Genomic DNA, 17,194 nt, shown 5'->3' on the forward strand with positions numbered 1-17,194 from the left:
GAAGTTGCTGTTTTATGTCAGACCACTGAGTTCTGTGACCACAGTCTCTGAAGGCGTAAAAACTGCTGTTCGAAGTGCTTCATTGCTCATGACTCATTAAAAACTGATTCAGATCATGAAAGGTCATAATTGCTAGTGCAAATTTTATGACTCTTCCTATGAGTTGTCCCTCAGATTCATTTTACACATTTATGTAGTAACTGTGGGGTTAAATCCTAACAATAGTAAAGATTTTGAGGTTGAAATTACCTTGGATGATTTGAACGTTGCTAATGCTATTAATGAAAGCATCGTCAGTCTTCTTTTTAGAAGCCTCTGAAATGTGAAACAGTGAAATATGAATTGCTGAAGGGTGGCTCCTTGAGCAGCAAGACAACAGGGATTTTACAGTTTTTGAAGTGAACAACTAAGGATATTGTAGTACAGAAAGCATTAAAAGTAGTACAGAAAGCATTAAAAGTAGTACAGAAAGCATTAAAAGTAGTACAGAAAGCATTAAAAGTAGTACAGAAAGCATTAAAGATGATGTAAGTAAACCCTCAGAAAAATGAGAGGCACATTAGTGTTGCCCATAAAAAAACGTAGGAAGAGGTATGGGTATAAGATATATTGATTCCAGCTGTAGTCTTGGATGAATTCTTGCATTCTTTCATCAATAATTAAGCCATGTTACCAAATGTCTTAAGTACTTTTAAAACTGGATGACAGCACCAAACAGTTTAGCCTGCTGCTCTGGAAAGGCAGATTCTGGGAGCTGGAACCTGAAGATGTTGACAAGTTTGGAAAAATAAGAGCCATGTTCAGGTGTCCCTAAATAGAATAAATGTTTAATTTTAGATAATCTGATCTGAGAGCAAACATTTCAGTAGCCTTGATAAAAGGAGAGAGTAATGTTATCAGAAATGTTTGGGGAAGAAACAGAGGTCATCAGGCCCATCAAAAGTCTAAACACACTTTTCAATATTTAATTCTCCTGTTGGTAGTATCTAATTGTATCTTAAATGTCTTGAACAACTTTGAAGGCTGTTGTGCACATTTATGGCTCTCTGTGTATGTGTGGGGAAAATGGTTTCTGACATCTGTTCTGAATGTGTTTATCTGTAATTCTAATTCATGCTCACTTGCCTTGTCATCTGTGTTGGCCTGAAATTAGTTTAGATTATCAGAACTATTTAAGATTTTGTGTGCTTCTGTCAAATCCTTTCCAATTCCCTGCTTGCTCGGATGTGATGATTCTATTTTAAGCTGTTTCTTACGTTTAGAGAGGAGCTGACTGTCTCAGATAAGACTCTGCTGAATATTCTGAAGTCTCAGTAATTCAGTTATTTTCACCTGGGCAATAGGAATGTGTGCCCTCTGCTATCTGCCACCCATGGTTCAGATTCAGAGATCCCACTGCAGTAACAACGGGTGGTTTTGCCATCTGTGCAGGTATTTTAAAGGAACCCTATAATCCATTTCACACCGAAGAATTAGTAAAAATCAGATGTTTGCATTCTTTCCCTTTTTACTTGCTTGGGGATAAGTAACTGCTCCCATGAATAGACCGATGTGTAAGTCAGGGCTCAGGTCCCTCCCTGTTTAGTCGGGAATATAAGCATGGTTGTCACAGTTCGCGGCCCTGTGTGCATTCCTGACTGTTTTGCTGAATAAGAATGTGTTAAAATATTTTGGTAAATTAGGTGTTGCATTGGGATTTTTAAATGTGAGAAGAATACTGCCAGCTTCGTTCTTCATGTTACGGTCCAAATATGAAGTGGCCTTTATTTGCCAGAGGAGCGGGAAAAGCACTCAGGCCCAATGTGAACTAAGACAAAGGAGATAGCATTTTATTCCTTTCTTGCCTCCAAAACCCCGGCTGGGGAGAATACAGACCAAGGTCTAAGAAATGCTAGAACCACACTTCCTTGGTATGTACCTCTTAGCTCTTTTGAAGTGCTGAGCATGCATCTCCGTTGCAAAAGAAAAGTACTTGGAAAAGCCTCTGGTATCAATGGTATGCCTCCTCTGACAGAGGCACAGTGAACCCTTGCTCTGCAATACCATCAATTACTTTTTTTTTTTCCTGTTTGTTAACCTTAAATTACGTTTGTTTTGTAAAAACTTGGTAACGTACGGTGTCATAGCACCATGCATGCTCTTAACAGGAATGGCATCCACTTTCCACTTATGGAGGTATTGAACAAGTTTTCTGAAATGCTGTGGGGAATTAAATTGAGTCACTTTTAGTCAGCATTTTTAAAAGGTAGGAAACAGTGTTTCACAGGTCTTTTATAATAATGAATGCCACGACAATCTAGAAATGTAGTAGGTGTTCTATCATTGTGTATTCCTTTAGAGAGGAGAACAATGAAAAGTTCTTTAGAGCCTCTAATTACACAAGTTAGAGAACTGGAGCTTTACTTTTTTTCTTCTTTTAACAGCCTTCAAGCTTGAAAACGTAAGAGGCTGATTCTGAATGGAGACAGTTCATGTTTGAGTTGATAATAACGGAACAAAAGCAATATAGGTTTTTGCCAGAGAATTTTTAAGAAAAGGTGACAGCTCTAGTGGTACAAAATGGGTAGTTAAGGTAGTCATCATGTCTACTGATGAATTTCAGAGGTGGCAAATAAACAGTGAAGAATTCTTAGGGCTATGATGTGACATTGAAAACTAATCAGTGGCTTGTGCTTGGGAGAAAGTGCTGTTAGAGAAGAGCAGTTACCTGAGGCTCGAGACTTGTGATGAAAGTTAACCCTGAGAAGCCATCCCTTTGGCTAATTCTAAGTGTTAAATTTACCATGAACTGATCACAGGGTAAAATGTTGACTCATTGGGATAAAGAGAGCCCAAATCAAAGTGGTTTTTTTTGGTGCAGAAAGTTGTATAAGGACTATTGTAACTAAAACATGCTAGAAAGGTGAAATAATTGTTACAGGTTTGTATAAGAGGGAAATATAAATAGATAAATGAAATTAAAATATCCTAAGACAGTAGTAGCAATCCACTGTCCCTAGCTTAATACACTGATAGGTTACATCGGTTCTGAGTAGTAGTATTTACCAATAATAATCAACTATAAAACTAATACTGTGTATGAGTTCAAAGGAGTATTATTATTCTAAAGGAGCAGGAAATAGACTTGGATGCCATAGTCTTAGGGGAAACAGTGACAAAGAAAATGTTATAAAACTTGTTGTCTCTTGGATATTATCTAGAATGCCAACAGAATAGTAATCCTGCTTGGGGAGTATAAATTAGATGCTGAACGGATAAGTTTGGGGAGATGGGTTCCAGTGTTCAGTTTCAATTATAATTATAAAGGCAAAAATGAGAAGTCAAATACTGTGATTGCATAAATGGCTACAGGCAGTGTAACTGCACCCTTTTTTTACCAGTATAAAATGTACCCAAGGTTGACAAGACTATATCTGGAATACTTGAGTGGTTTTTACCAGACTGTGAAATGAATGAAGACTAGAAAGGATATCTGCAGTTTTCATTAACAGAGTTGGTTCTGTTTTGCAAGTTTCTTCTCTGAAAGGGTTGTCAGCCACTGGAATAGGCTGCCCAGGGAGGTGGTTGAGTCCCCATCCCTGGATGTGTTTAAGAATAGGGTGGATGATCTACTTGAGTATATGGTTTAATGGGGATTAGGGATGGTTGGATTCGATGATCTCTAAGGTCTTTTCCAACCTAGAAATCTATGAAATCTATGAAATTATAATGAAAGAACGAGCTAACTGAGCACAAGGAAGATACCTTGGTTTTTAACAGAATTAATCTGAAGTTCAAATGTAGAGTTGAACCTTGACACTGAGAAAATGTCCTCCTTGCTAACAAGTGTTACATTTTTTAAAAAATGACCTCACAACTTGACGTTAGATGATTAGAGTCATAGAGTGCACTAAAATGATGAGACTTGATTTTTAAATTAGTAGATGACTGAAGTGCATGTTTAAAAACAAATTTAAAAATCTACAAGGAACAGCAGCTTCAGGATAGCCCGATGAAAATTTGTTTACTGTAGACGAAAACTATATTTAGTATAAGCTAAAGTCTTCTGAAGTTCCTTAAAGAATATCAAAGCAAGGGGGATGAATAAAGATCTGAATCTGGCGTTTAGATCTCAGAAGTCCAGATCATCTTTTTCTTAGCTGTCTTTAGAGAATGTTAGGAAAGTTAAGGATCAGTGAAGTAGAACTTTTAGTTTGCTCCTTTATGACCAGGCAGAATTGGCAAAAGCTGTTCTTGTATTCATATAGGTGCAAGTTGGAATACAAGTAGATGATGGTATGTCTGGATTTCTGGTTTCTCTCTTTCCATGAGAGAAAATCTAGAAAAAAGAAGAATTACCAAAATGACTATTTATAGATCTCAGGCAAATAGAAATTGACTTTTGGGTATTAATAGAGAGAAATTCATCAAAAATACACCAATGGGGGAAAAAAGTTCCTCTTATCAAATTCTGTAAGGTATTTAGTTATCTCTTACCGTACTTGCAGTGGAGTGCCTTTGGAGAGATAAAGTTGCAATTACTTTCACTTTAGACTTCAGCAGAGAGAAATTTTGAGACATCTTTGAGAAATATTTAAAATTGGGAAGAAAGAACTTCAAATGGTTGTGCTTTTATAGAAGAAAGTGGGAAAGGTGGACTCGATGATCTTGAGGGTCTCTTCCAACCAGATGATTCTATAAAGTTCATCAAGTTTGTAGAAATTGTTCTGTATGGGATAAAAGAAACCATTCACAAAGAAGCTACTGAGAATTTATATCAAAGAAAAAGGGGGGATTAATAAAAGTTCTCCCCTACAAAACACGCTGTATGCATTAATTATAAACTGTAGAAACAATCCAGCTAGTTTTTGATGACGGAATCACAAGGCAGTGCATGAGGTTTTGACTACCAGTGTAGTTTTATGTTCCAATGCAACATCTCATTTTTACTCTTCTAAAAACATGCTTGATTATGCGTAATAAGATAGCTGTGAAGGATATTTTTTTGATATTACATTTCTGATGTTAGTATTACACTTCTTGGCAATCGGAGATAAAGTGGCATTTTATTCTACCTGGGTTCAATAGAAGGCTAATGGATTGTCATGGTTTCCTGCTTTGAAGTTGTCTTTTCTCCCGACTAAAACTAGTCATGCAAATACATTTTTGAACAAAATGGGTTTACTGAGAATGAATTGATGGAGGAATAGAAAAAGCCTGTGTGCACTAGGTAGGTTTATAGAGAGAATTTCTGGAATGTAGCATGCTGAAGTTTTTCAGAGTAATACAGTCAATGTAAATATTAAACCCGAATATCTGAAATAAACGTATTTTAATACCAGGTTGCCCGTTCCTTGTATTTCAGGCCATAACTTCTGTGCAGAGGGACACAGATGTGGTGAAAATTCAGAGTGCAAAAACTGGAACACAAAAGCTACTTGTGAATGCAAGAATGGTTATCTCTCTGTCCAAGGGGACTCTGCGTATTGTGAAGGTAAATCAAAGACCTATCCCTTTAACAATCTACTCAGAAACGTAGTGTTAAATAAATGGTTGACAAATTAATTTCATTGCTGGACCGTTCAGATTACCTATTTATTGGCATATTTCATTGTTGCAGTAGTGCCTTGGCACACCATGGTCAGTCATGCTGTCATTAGAATTTTTAAAATACCGTTTTTCAGACAATAGCACCTACCTTCTATAATTTTTTTAGAGAATATCTTTATAACATGCATTAATTTAGGAAGTAGGAATTCTGCTGACATTTGTGAGAAAGGTAAGTGTGAAGATGTTCTGAGGCTTGAGTACAGAAACGATGATCTTCAGTGTATCCTGAAGTACTTCTGTGGGCCAAGTACTTTATTGAAATGGTTTTCCTATGATACAGAAGAGACCTATTTCTTAGAAGGGTGTAGCTGAGATACTTCTGTTGATTTATTATTCCATCACAGGAACAAATGCAATGAGGTATTATTCTCCTTTTTATTTCTCCGTTTTTCCTAGAGCTTACTGTTATTCATAGCTATGATGTACTTATTAAAAACTAAATCAAATCAATATACCACATTCCTTCCTGCCTTTGCATTGCGGGTTTTTTTTAATGCCCTTATATGTCAGGCTGCAATACTTAATCTTTTGTCCATCATAGTAAGTTTTTGAACTGCTTTGTAAAAAATGTTTCCCTAGATTCTTTTTCCAGTAGTACTGATGATGGAAGGGAGATGGCATTTTTGACAAGCTGTTAAAATATACTGTAAGAATTGGAAGACAGGATGAAAGAATAAAAAAGACATGCATGGACTGGACTTAAATGATCTCACTTTCATAAAAAGACTTTTTAGTGTATTTAAGTGAACAGAACTGCTTTAAATAGCAGTTTATAAAACTGTTCACTAAATTGCAACTATAAATCTTATAGTATTTAGTTGGTTCTCTACAAACAAAAAATTGAATGGTCCTATATATACACTTCCAATGACTGGGAAAATAGTTTACATATTTCTTTTTAAAGGTAAGCAGAAGATATACTGTTTATAGAAAAACTTTTTTTGTACAAAAAACTGTAAGAAGAGCTGCTCTATACGTACTGCAAGGACTACTCGGAAATCAGAAAACAGTAACAAAGCTCTTTATCAACTATGATACAGTATCCAGTATTTGTTCTTTTTTGCTGTTTTAAACAAAATCAGTGCTTAATGGCTTTGTTTTACCTAGTAGCAGACTGTCTCTGTTTTCTTCTATGGAAAAAATTTAAACATTTTGACTCGAATAATTTTGGAGATGTTGGCAATGCAGTAGTGGCAGTAGTGGGGAAAGAAATTGTTTTTTGAAGAAATTAATGGGAATTACAACGTATCTGGTCTATGTTGTGTTAAATTTTGGAAGGGCAAATCAAATGCCTGACTTCTGTGCATGTGGGTAAAACGTGAGGCAACAGAACAAACACAGCTGCTTTTGCTGCCTGAGACCATGGGATAGATGAGAGAGAGGCTTTCTGCATGTTATGAAATTATAAACTTGCTAGGAGGAGAGGAGTTCTTGCGAAGTAACGTAGAGAAGGGAAGAGAAGGCTCTTCAGCAAGGGGAACTTACAGACTGACGAATCGATTAGCCAAGAGGTGACTCCTTTCAGCCCTGTGAAGAGCTTCTTTTCACTCCTCAGAACAGCTTTCTGCAAAATCTCTTTATATGCTTCTCTAACCTAATTTCTCTCATTTATATGTTTAATCTGCTAAATAGAGTCATTTCATAGTTGCCTGTATGATGTTCTCGAATGCGTGGTGGAGCTGTGATTTCAATAAATGGGGTCAAAGACATATACCTGAAGGTAGAATTTGGCAGGATGCTGTTATTGTATAGGGATGGATTTTTTTTGAATTTACTTTGGATTTCTGTGTGTACTGTGTGAGAATTAAACACGCAAAACACCTGAACAAGTAGTAAACATACAGAACACCTGTGGAAGCGAGGAAGATGCCATTCTCAGCTGAGGTTCTGAATTTGTCTTCATTGTTCCTAAGCCTTTAAAGTCATGTGAGATTACTGTTTCCTTTGAGATGGTGAGGTTAAAGTGTTTCATGCTCGTGACTTGCTGGTAAGTGGCACCTTAGTTCAGAGTGCTCCAGACCATTAACTTGGAGCTTCCCAGATTTCTCATCTCTTTCAGTATCTTTGAAATACTTGTGTATGTGAATTCTAAAGTATGATATTGTTTTACCTTACCTATGTTTTTATTATTGTTTCTGCTTGCTCTTATTCACACAGTTTTATCCTTCTGTACTTTATGGCATCATTTGGATCTTGTATGATATCTGAAGAATTATAGTTGAGTTTGTTTTGCTTTTTCACATATATTTGTGTCTTTTTTTTAATGTTCCATATTCACATTTGCAATATGGTGGAAAAAATTGAAAAGATTCTAACTTTTGTCAGAGAATTGGCATTAGCAAACTTGTAAAATAAACAACAAAAACCCAAGAGACTTTTACTGTTTCTTCTCAGTAACTACTTTTCAAGTAGTTAATAGCTCCTCATGTCAAAATAGACATGTAGAATAACACTCGCTATATATATTCCATTTTTGAGATAACATAGATGTGTTTAGGGAAGGCAACTTCTGAAAACAAACAAGTAAATGAAGCTTGTAATGAATGAAGGAGATGTGTAGAGATTCTCTGTGTTCTGTAAAAGCAATGTATTTCACTTAAAACCAGAAAAGTTGGTCCTTTTTTTTTTGACATTTGCTTACTTGTCTTGCATGTATGAGGCATAATTAGAGCATTCATCATGTGCAGAGAAACATGTAGAAATATTTCTATCAATCACATTGACTGAGGTTCAGCTATTGATGGTGATACTTAAGCACAAGTGTTGAACCAGTGTCCATTTATCTCTGTCATGTATGCATGGATAAATTCTGGGAATTGCACAAGTAGCTAGAAAGTCTGTCTGCAGGATGTAAGCACTCAAGTTGTGGCAGCGTGTGTGCACTCGCAGCTCTGACTGTTTAGCACATGACATGGGAGCACGTGAGTTGAGGGCTGAAAGTTGCATACGTGAGAGTTAGTTACAGTTGATGCAGCAGTTCAGTGGCAAAACTAGGACCCAAATGGGGAATACGTTTGAGTCTGTGTAATGCTGGTTCTTACAGGCACATTATGTGATGTGTACAGCAGACATGCAAATACTATGTACTTCAAAGCCAGAAAACCGAGTACTTCACAAATACTAATAGGACAGTCTGCATAATGTAAACTAAGAGACAGGAAAGTGTTGGCAAACGAAGAGTCTGAAGCTCAGAAATGAAATGAGAAAAATCAAGCCAAATCAGCTGAAAGTTAGGCTTGTTGCTAGCGTGATTGTCTTTACTTTCTAGATGCTAACAAGCAAACAGCTATTTCTTCAGAAAAGAATTTGGTGATTTTCTGCTCTGTGTTTCACAGTGAAGAGCAAAAGCAAAATCATTTTTTCCCACCACGTTTCAGTTCTGCATTGTTTGTTACCTTCTTAACTTGAAACATGAGCAGCCCTTTTCTCCCTACTAAGTCGTTACGTTGGTGCAAAAGCTGTTATTACCTAATTGCTGTTGAGCTCAGATTCATTGAGAGAGGTGTTTAAGTTGGAAGTGGGATGGATCTCCCAGTTAGGACAAATGCATGCTGCTTCTCACTGATAAGAGTGCATCAAACAAGAAAATTAGTATTAACCTGCTGTCCTTCATGCACAACTACTTAACACCCACAAGAAATGTCTAGTAAAAGTGATACAGTAGCCTACCACAAGATACCTTGTCATGTTACACAGCAGTATTTTTTCCCTTTCTGCTTAATCAGTGTCACCGGAGAATGTTCCTGTGATAATGAGTGTATATAAGAAAGGATCCATTGACTAAAGTGGACCTACATGATGATTATTCTTATTGTATTGACTATATAGAAAGGTAGTATGAGACATGCTCTGCAAGATGTCTTGACATCTGTTGATGTAGAGTACAAACAAGCTGTGTGAATCTGAGTTGGTCTTTTAGGAACAGGTGACAAAGCTTTTTACAAGAATATGAAAAAACACGCAAACCAACCACCTTCTCTGGCAGAAGCAGCATGTTATAGACAGTGGTTAGGACAGGATATCTCAAGTAAGTCTGCTTTGCCCTTGAAGAGGCCAAATGTAGCATTGAGAATGCCTAGTACTGACTTTTCCACCCCACCCCTCCTTTACTGGTAAAGTTGCATGGCTAAATAGTGACAGGAGAAGATAGGTAATAAATGTATTTCTGTGATGTTAATTCAGGCAGTGTAGTTAGTTTCCTTATATGACCTGACTCTCGAGGTCACCTTTAGCACTGTTACCTCAGTTTAAAGAGTTAACGAATGAAATGCCTTAATATTTGTGAAAGCTCTTCCCAGTTTTTGTCCTGATAGCATGCTCTTGAACCACTCATGACTCGCATTCAGAAGGAACTTCACTAAGTCACTCTCTCTTCTGTGCTTCAAATGTTATCTTAATTTGTTGTTAAGAAATTATTGCTCATTTAAAAAAAAAGTCACGTATGCTATGAAGCATTAGCCAAATGGTTAAGTACTTTTCAGAAAACCTGCTCATTTTGTAGTGTAAGGAAGAGTTATAATGATTTTTTACTGGGCTGGCAGATTTTGGGGAGATGGCATAGTGATGAATGAAAGCCTTGAGAGAAAACTGAGTGCTCATCTGTCCCTGAGCATGGACCCAAGCATGCAGCATGGACAGACCAATGTCCGCCGTATCATGGTGCGATGGTCTCCTGTAGCTTCCACTCCCTTGCTAGGATTCGAAGGGGGAGGAACGTAATATCAAGATTGATAAAGATATGCTGGAAGTACCTGAAGAACAGAAGAAAGGAATTCCAGCCGCTCCAGCCAGGAAGTCAGATTCATCTGTGTTCCAACGTAAATGCCTTTATGCCAATGCACGCAGCATGGGGAATAAGCAAAAGGAGTTAGAAGTGCGCGTGCGCCTGTTGGAATATGATCTTATTGGCATCACAGAGACGTGGTGGGACGGATCCTATGACTGGAGTGTCAGAATAGAAGGGTACAGGCTCTTTAGGAAGCACAGGCAGGGGAGAAGAGGAGAATGGGTTGCCCTCTATGTAAAAGACCAGCTGGAGTGCATGGAGCTGCACCTGGGGACGGATGAGGTGCCAACTGAGAGCTTATGGGTTAGGATTAAAGGGAGAGTGAGGATATAGTAGTGGGAGTCTGCTACAGACCACCTGACCAGGAGGACTGGATGGATGAGGCCCTCTACAGACAGTTAGGAGCAGCCTCATATTTACCAGCCCTGGTCCTCATGGGGGCCTTCACCCCGATATCTGTTGGAGGGGCAACACAGCAGGGCATAGGCAGGCAATCCAGGAGGTTCCTGGAATGCATGGATGATAACTTCCTTCTCCAAGTGGTAGAGGAACCAACAAGGAGAGATGCTTTGCTGGACCTTGTTCTCACCAACAAAGAAGGGCTGGTGGGGAACATGACGCTCAAGGACAGCCTTGGCTGCAGTGATCATGAAATGGTGGAATTCAGGATTCTTAGGGAAGCAAGGAGGGTGCACAGCAAGCTCACTACCCTGGATTTCAGGAGAGCAGACTCCTCAGTAGAGTACAATGGGATGAAGTCCTGGAGGGAAGAGGGGCCCAAGAAAGCTGTTAATATTCAAGGATCACCTCCTCCAAGCTCAGGATTGGTGCATCCCAACAAAGAGAAAGTCAGGTAGGAACACCAGGAGGCCTGCGTGGATGAACAAGGAGCTCCTGGACCAACTCAGACACAAAAAGAAGGCCTACAGAGGGTGGAAGCAAGGACAGGTAGCCTGAGAAGAATACAGAGCAATTGTCCGAGCAACCAGAGATCAGGTTAGGAAAGCTAAAGCCCTGGTAGAGTTAAATCTGGCCAGGGACATCAAGGGCAACAAGAAAGGCTTCTATAGATATGTAAGTGATAAAAAGAGATCTAGGGAAAACATAGGCCCTCCCCGGAAGGAAACGGGGGACCTGGCCACCCAGGATATGGAGAAGGCTGAAGTTCTCAATGACTTCTTTGCCTCAGTCTTCACTGGCAAGAGCTCCAGCTGCACATCTCAAGTCACAGAAGGCAAAGACAGGGACTGGGAGAATGAAGAACCGCCCACCGTAGGAGAAGATCAGGTCTGCGACCATCTAAAGAACCCGAAGGTGGACAAGTCCATGGGACCAGATGAGGTGCATCCGTGGGTCCTGAGGGAACTGGCGGATGAAGTTGCTAAGCCACTATCCATCATATTTCAGAAGTCGTGGCAATCTGGTGAAGTTCCCAATGACTGGAAAAGGGGAAACATAGCCCCCATCTTTAAAAAGGGAAAAAAAGAAGACCCAGGGAACTACGGGTCAGTCAGTCTCACCTCTGTGCCTGGCAAGATCATGGAGCAGATCCTCCTGGTGACTATGCTAATGCACATAGAAAACAAGGAGGTGATTGGTGACAGCCAACATGGCTTCACTAAGGGCAAATCCTGCCTGACTAATCTGGTGGCCTTCTATGATGAGGTTACAGCATTGATGGATAGGGGAAGAGCAACTGACATCATCTACCTGGACTTATCCAAAGCATTGATCCTGTCCCACTTGACATCCTTGTCTCTAAACTGGAAAGACATGGTTTTGATGGATGGACCACTCGGTGGATAAGGAATTAGCTGGATGATCGCACTCAAAGAGTTGTGGTCAACGGTTCAATGTCCAAGTGGAGGCCAGTGATGAGTGGTGTTCCTCAGGGGTCACTACTGGGGCCAGTGCTATTTAACATCTTTGTTGGAGACTTGGACAGTGGGATTGAGTGCACCCTCAGCAAGTTTGCAGATGACACCAAGTTGTGTGCTGTTGTGGGTACGCTGGAGGGAAGGGATGCCATCCAGAGGGATCTGAACAGGCTGGAGAGGTGGGCCTGTGAGAAGATCATGAAGTTCAACAAGGCTAAGTGCAAGGTCATGCACATGGGTCGGGGCAATCCCATGCACAAGTACAGGCTGGGCGGAGAATGGATTGAGAGCAGCCCTGAGGAAAAGGACTTGTCAGTGCTGGTGGATGAGAAGCTCAACATGAGCCAGCAATGTGTGCTGGCAGCCCAGGGCTGCATCAAAAGGAGCGTGGCCAGCAGGTCGAGGGAAGTGATTCTGCCCCTCTACTCTGCTCTCATGAGACCCCACCTGGAATACTGTGTTCAGCTCTGGAGTCCCCAACACAAGAAGGACATGGAGCTGCTGGAACGAGTCCAGAGGAGGGCCACGAAAATGATCAGAGGGCTGGAGCACCTCTGCTATGAAGACAGGCTGAGAGAGTTGAGGCTGTTCAGCCTGGAGAAGAGAAGGCTCTGGGGTGATCTTATTGTAGCTTTCCAGTACTTAAAGGGGGCCTACAGGAAAGCTGGAGAGGGACTTTTTACGAGGGTGTGTAGTGATAGGACAAGGGCCAATGTCTTTAAACTGAAGGAGGGGAGATTTAGATTAGATATAAGGAAGAAATTTTTCACTCAGAGGGTGGTAAGGCACTGAAACAGGTTGCCCAGAGAAGCTATAGATGCCCCATCCCTGGAAGTGTTCAAGACCAGGTTGGATGAGGCTTTGGGCAACCTGGTGTAGTGGAGGATTTCCCTGCCCATGGCAGGGGGGTTGGAACTAGATGATCTTTGAGGTCCCTTCCAACCCAAACCATTCTATGATTCTGTGATCCAGTCTCCCTTCTACCACAACCTGATGCTGCACATCACCAGGAGAGCTGTGGGCAGATGGTGTGCTCAGGTGTGCTTGACAATAAAATTTGAAGGCTAATATTCTTTTCCTCTTCCTTTTTTTTTTTCCTGTTCTGTTTTATGTGTTTTGATTTAGAACTCTGCAACTTAGTTATCTCAGTATTTGAGCTTGTAAAACAAGAGATCCCATTCTTGCTTATCTTAGGTTAAGTTAGGTTAACACAAGAGTGTTGGTTAACTTATGTACCTAAAGCTATCAAGCTCTCAACCTGAGAGAGAGGAGGTAATCTCAGGATTTGGCTGGTAGTTGTTTTAAAAATAAAACCACATTTAATTTCCTTGTAATTTATAAGCATGTTCCAGTAATATACAGTTGTCGTTACTGCTTTCTATTTCTTTTTCTTTCAACTTGATGATGTCATATGTAGTCAGGAAATTCTTTACAGAAAGATGGGTAGGTAAATACATTGAAAAATTGTGTTCTGAAGATACAGTAATGTAGGTTTGGTGAGAAAATGTTTGTTTTCTGAAAGTCATATAGAAAAAAAAATGCAAAATGCAGAGGAAAAAGGCAATCACAGAAATCAGGAAAAATGATCCTTTTAAGATTAATTATTTAGTTCCAAATGAAAAAATCTTGCTATTAACATGCTTTAATGAAAAGCAAAAATATTTTATTTTTGTTGCAAAACACAGAGGAACAAGAAAAATCTTTCAACATACAACGTGGCTTCTGTTATGGTTCTGAAGATGAGAGGGCTTCATAAAGCTTACCTCTGATATTTAATCCCTTGACTCATCACGTCCTGTATGTAAATAGCTGTTCAGCGTGCAGAACTTTTCACAAGCCGTTTAAACTGAAAAAGAATAAACGCAGTTCTGCATATGGCCTTCAGAGTAAAAGTCTGCTGGCAATTCGCTGAGTTTCCGCAGCTGATGTTTTTCTCCCTGTATAAAATAAGTTGAATTTTGTTGAATTTTCCCCTCCTCCTCTGTAGTGATTTCATTGCAGCTGTACTAATTTCACTGCTTTGTCGCTTGGGAGGTGACATTAACATTATGTGGTATCATATAAGCCTTGTGTGTGGCAGTGATGTATGACTGTGGTTTTGGATGGTGTCCATTGATTTGACTTCTGGGTCAGCTTGTAATGAAAATCCTTCTGTTTGCTGTGAGGCAGGTTTTTTGAGAGGACAAGATGTCTGTATTTCCTGCAGCCATTATTTATCATATACTATAATAAACTTATGTTCTGTGCTGCATAGGTGTACATACACCCATATCTGTACATATCGGATACTTCATGAAATTGCCTAAACTTAAGAAAATGGGACAAACGTTGATGGCAAATAACTCTGTTCATTGCAAATGCACTGATTTTTTTTTTTTTTTCTCTACCCTGGAACTGTAGCAAAGAGGAGGGCAGGGGAAGAATCTAAAAACGTTACACTCAAGATCACGATCTCTGCCACAAGGACTACCTCAATGGCAGCATTTCAGTTAGAACACTTAAAGACTTCTCACATGAAGACTTAAAAAATTTACAACAAAACAAAAAGCCCCTCAACAAAACAAGGCAAAACCCCAAACAACAAAACCACCCACCTTTCCTTTTTATAAACATGTGACTTGGTGCCAGGTTGTTCTCACAATTTCTTCAACAAGCACTTAACCCTCTTTTTAATACTTCAGTTACCTGACAGTGTCAATTTTAAACTTCCACTGATGCATGTAATCCTGTTTATCAGTGGAAGTCCCTTTCTCTTGGTGATGTAATGCAAATAGTACATTTGTCCTGCCTAGTGTTTTCATAGAGAAAGACTTTTTATTTTAAATGATAACCCTAACTATTGCATGAACTCAAAGTCACCATTTATAACATGATCAAAACACAGATGCTTGTCAGTCAATCTCCTGCATTGGTGGGTTTATGGGCTTTAATAAATGAGACTGCAGTTTCCTTGTGCTATGAGCTGCTAGTGGAGGAGACTGACTTAAAAATAAAACAGTCTCTCCTCCCTGCCAGATAAATGTGTATGTTCAAAGGCAGAGCTGATATACTTGCTAGTGGACAGAAAGTTTTCAAACAAAATGTTAAAATTTTTCTACTAAGAAGTTTCAGGAGCTCCTTGGAGAATGATGTTTATGCCTTATATGGCTCTAGATGGATTATTTGTGTTATCAAAACTGCTTTTGTGTTTACAAGTGAATTAGTTTAAATGCATATTCCAACTACTAAACCCCAAAAGTGAAATTATTTGCCATCCCCTGGAGTAACTTTAGTTCTTCTGGTGTAATGTCATGCTGAGATTTTATATGAAAATAAATTTTAATTTCTAATAAGGTAACCATATGTTTTGAAGTTGTTGTAATAAAGTGTCATAAATAATTATGGTTCCAAAGAACTTCAGCCTTGCAACTGTCAGTTCTTATGTTAGTAACTTGCATTTGAATAGATTACAATCATTGTTATTGAAAGAAAAAAAAATCTCTTTGTTCCTTCAGAATGGCAGTGGAAGTCCTGCTCTGAGGCTGCTGAGATGTTTGTTCACATGGAGGAATTGGGGATGCTGTCTCCCCTTCGACAAATGCTCTTACATGTTAGGGTTGTATTCTTCTGAATTGTATCGGACGTAATTTGGTAGCTCATATATAAAGCTTTGCTTTTTACTTGTTGTTATTTGCCAAGAATAGACTGATCCCTTCTAATACCGAATGACACAATGCTAGTCTAGTTCAGTGTCTGTCTTTAAGCACTTCACTGTCTCTCCAGTCTAAATTTACATTCAACCTCCAAGATCTCCTTGTGTGCCCACATTCCAGATTTGGGAGCAGGGATGCATTCGAGTATTTTTGAATTTGTGGAGAGGGAGGCAGATAGGAGCAGAGATAGAATGGACTGCCTCTCTTTACAGCAACCTCTCTAGGAGGTGGCCTAGAGTTTGAGTGCCTCATAAATTACACTTTCACAGCCTTCACTTCTAACTACTTTTTAAAACCAGAACTTTATGTCATTTTTAGATGGGTTAGAGAAAAGCCTAGTGACATGTTGACTACTGATAGTAGCAGAATCTGACTTAAAAGCTGACCAGGAAGGGAAAAAAAAATTATGTTCCTGCTGGACCAGCATCATTATCATTACACTATAATGACCCTTATAGCAAATTGTCCCCATTGCATGTTCCAGCCCTGAAAGAGGGAGAAATCCATGCAATAAATGATGACATGATATGTATGTACTAACCCTTGTGAGCGGAAAGAGCTCTTGCTGCTCTTTACCCATTAAGCCCCCATATTGATCCCGATACTGCCAAAATTCTTTCTTCAAATTATGATACAGTATAACTTCTGTCACATTTCTGCTGAGATCAATGAAGAAGGGAAAAATTTGGAAGAGTTTTTAGTGGAGCTGTGGCAGTTTAGACCAGTTGTTTGCTGCAAACATTTGGTAGCAAAGCAAAGAAAAAAAATCAGAGTTGTTCATGTAATGATGAACAGAAGCTTGCTTGTGATTGAGCTGGAATGTAAAATGCTGAAAAATATTGGTATATAGTGAGGAAGCTTTGCTTGAACTTGAGTGGAAGCCACTTAGCCAGTACTTGTATACAAGTTACTAAAAACTGTGTGCTTAGCTCTTAAAACTTGCAGGTTGAGGTGTTGAAGTTTTGCCTTTTTTAAAATCTGGAGCATAACTAGAATTGTTCAAAAAATGATGTGTGCATCTATGTATCTGTGACGTGTGTGTGTATGCATATATGCAAAATCATGTTTTCCTATTGCAGCACAAAAGCCTTTAGTTACCTAGGATCCAACAGAATAGCAACTTTCTCAAGGGCCTGTGAAGTTCAAAAGGGGGTTGGAATAGAAAACCTCCAGAGGTAACTTCCAACCTACATTTTTTTTGTGTGTGTTTGTTATCTTGTATTGTGTTGTGCATCAAGAGCACTGGAGGG

At 39.2% G+C, this 17,194-nt stretch overlaps 1 protein-coding gene across 1 annotated transcript in view; it reads left to right on the top strand.

The window, feature by feature from the left end:
* NELL1 (neural EGFL like 1) overlaps positions 1-17,194 on the top strand; it is a 299,689-nt gene that overhangs the window by 91,885 nt on the left and 190,610 nt on the right. Inside the window, exon 12 of the mRNA XM_086613002.1 lies at positions 5,345-5,473. Within this exon, the coding sequence (XP_086469128.1) occupies positions 5,345-5,473 (129 nt within the window). The remainder of the gene's footprint in view (positions 1-5,344; positions 5,474-17,194) is intronic.

The sequence above is a fragment of the Tauraco erythrolophus genome, chromosome 6 (genome assembly GCF_009769465.1).
Source record: "Tauraco erythrolophus isolate bTauEry1 chromosome 6, bTauEry1.pri, whole genome shotgun sequence".
In the NCBI taxonomy this organism is placed as follows: domain Eukaryota; kingdom Metazoa; phylum Chordata; class Aves; order Musophagiformes; family Musophagidae; genus Tauraco; species Tauraco erythrolophus.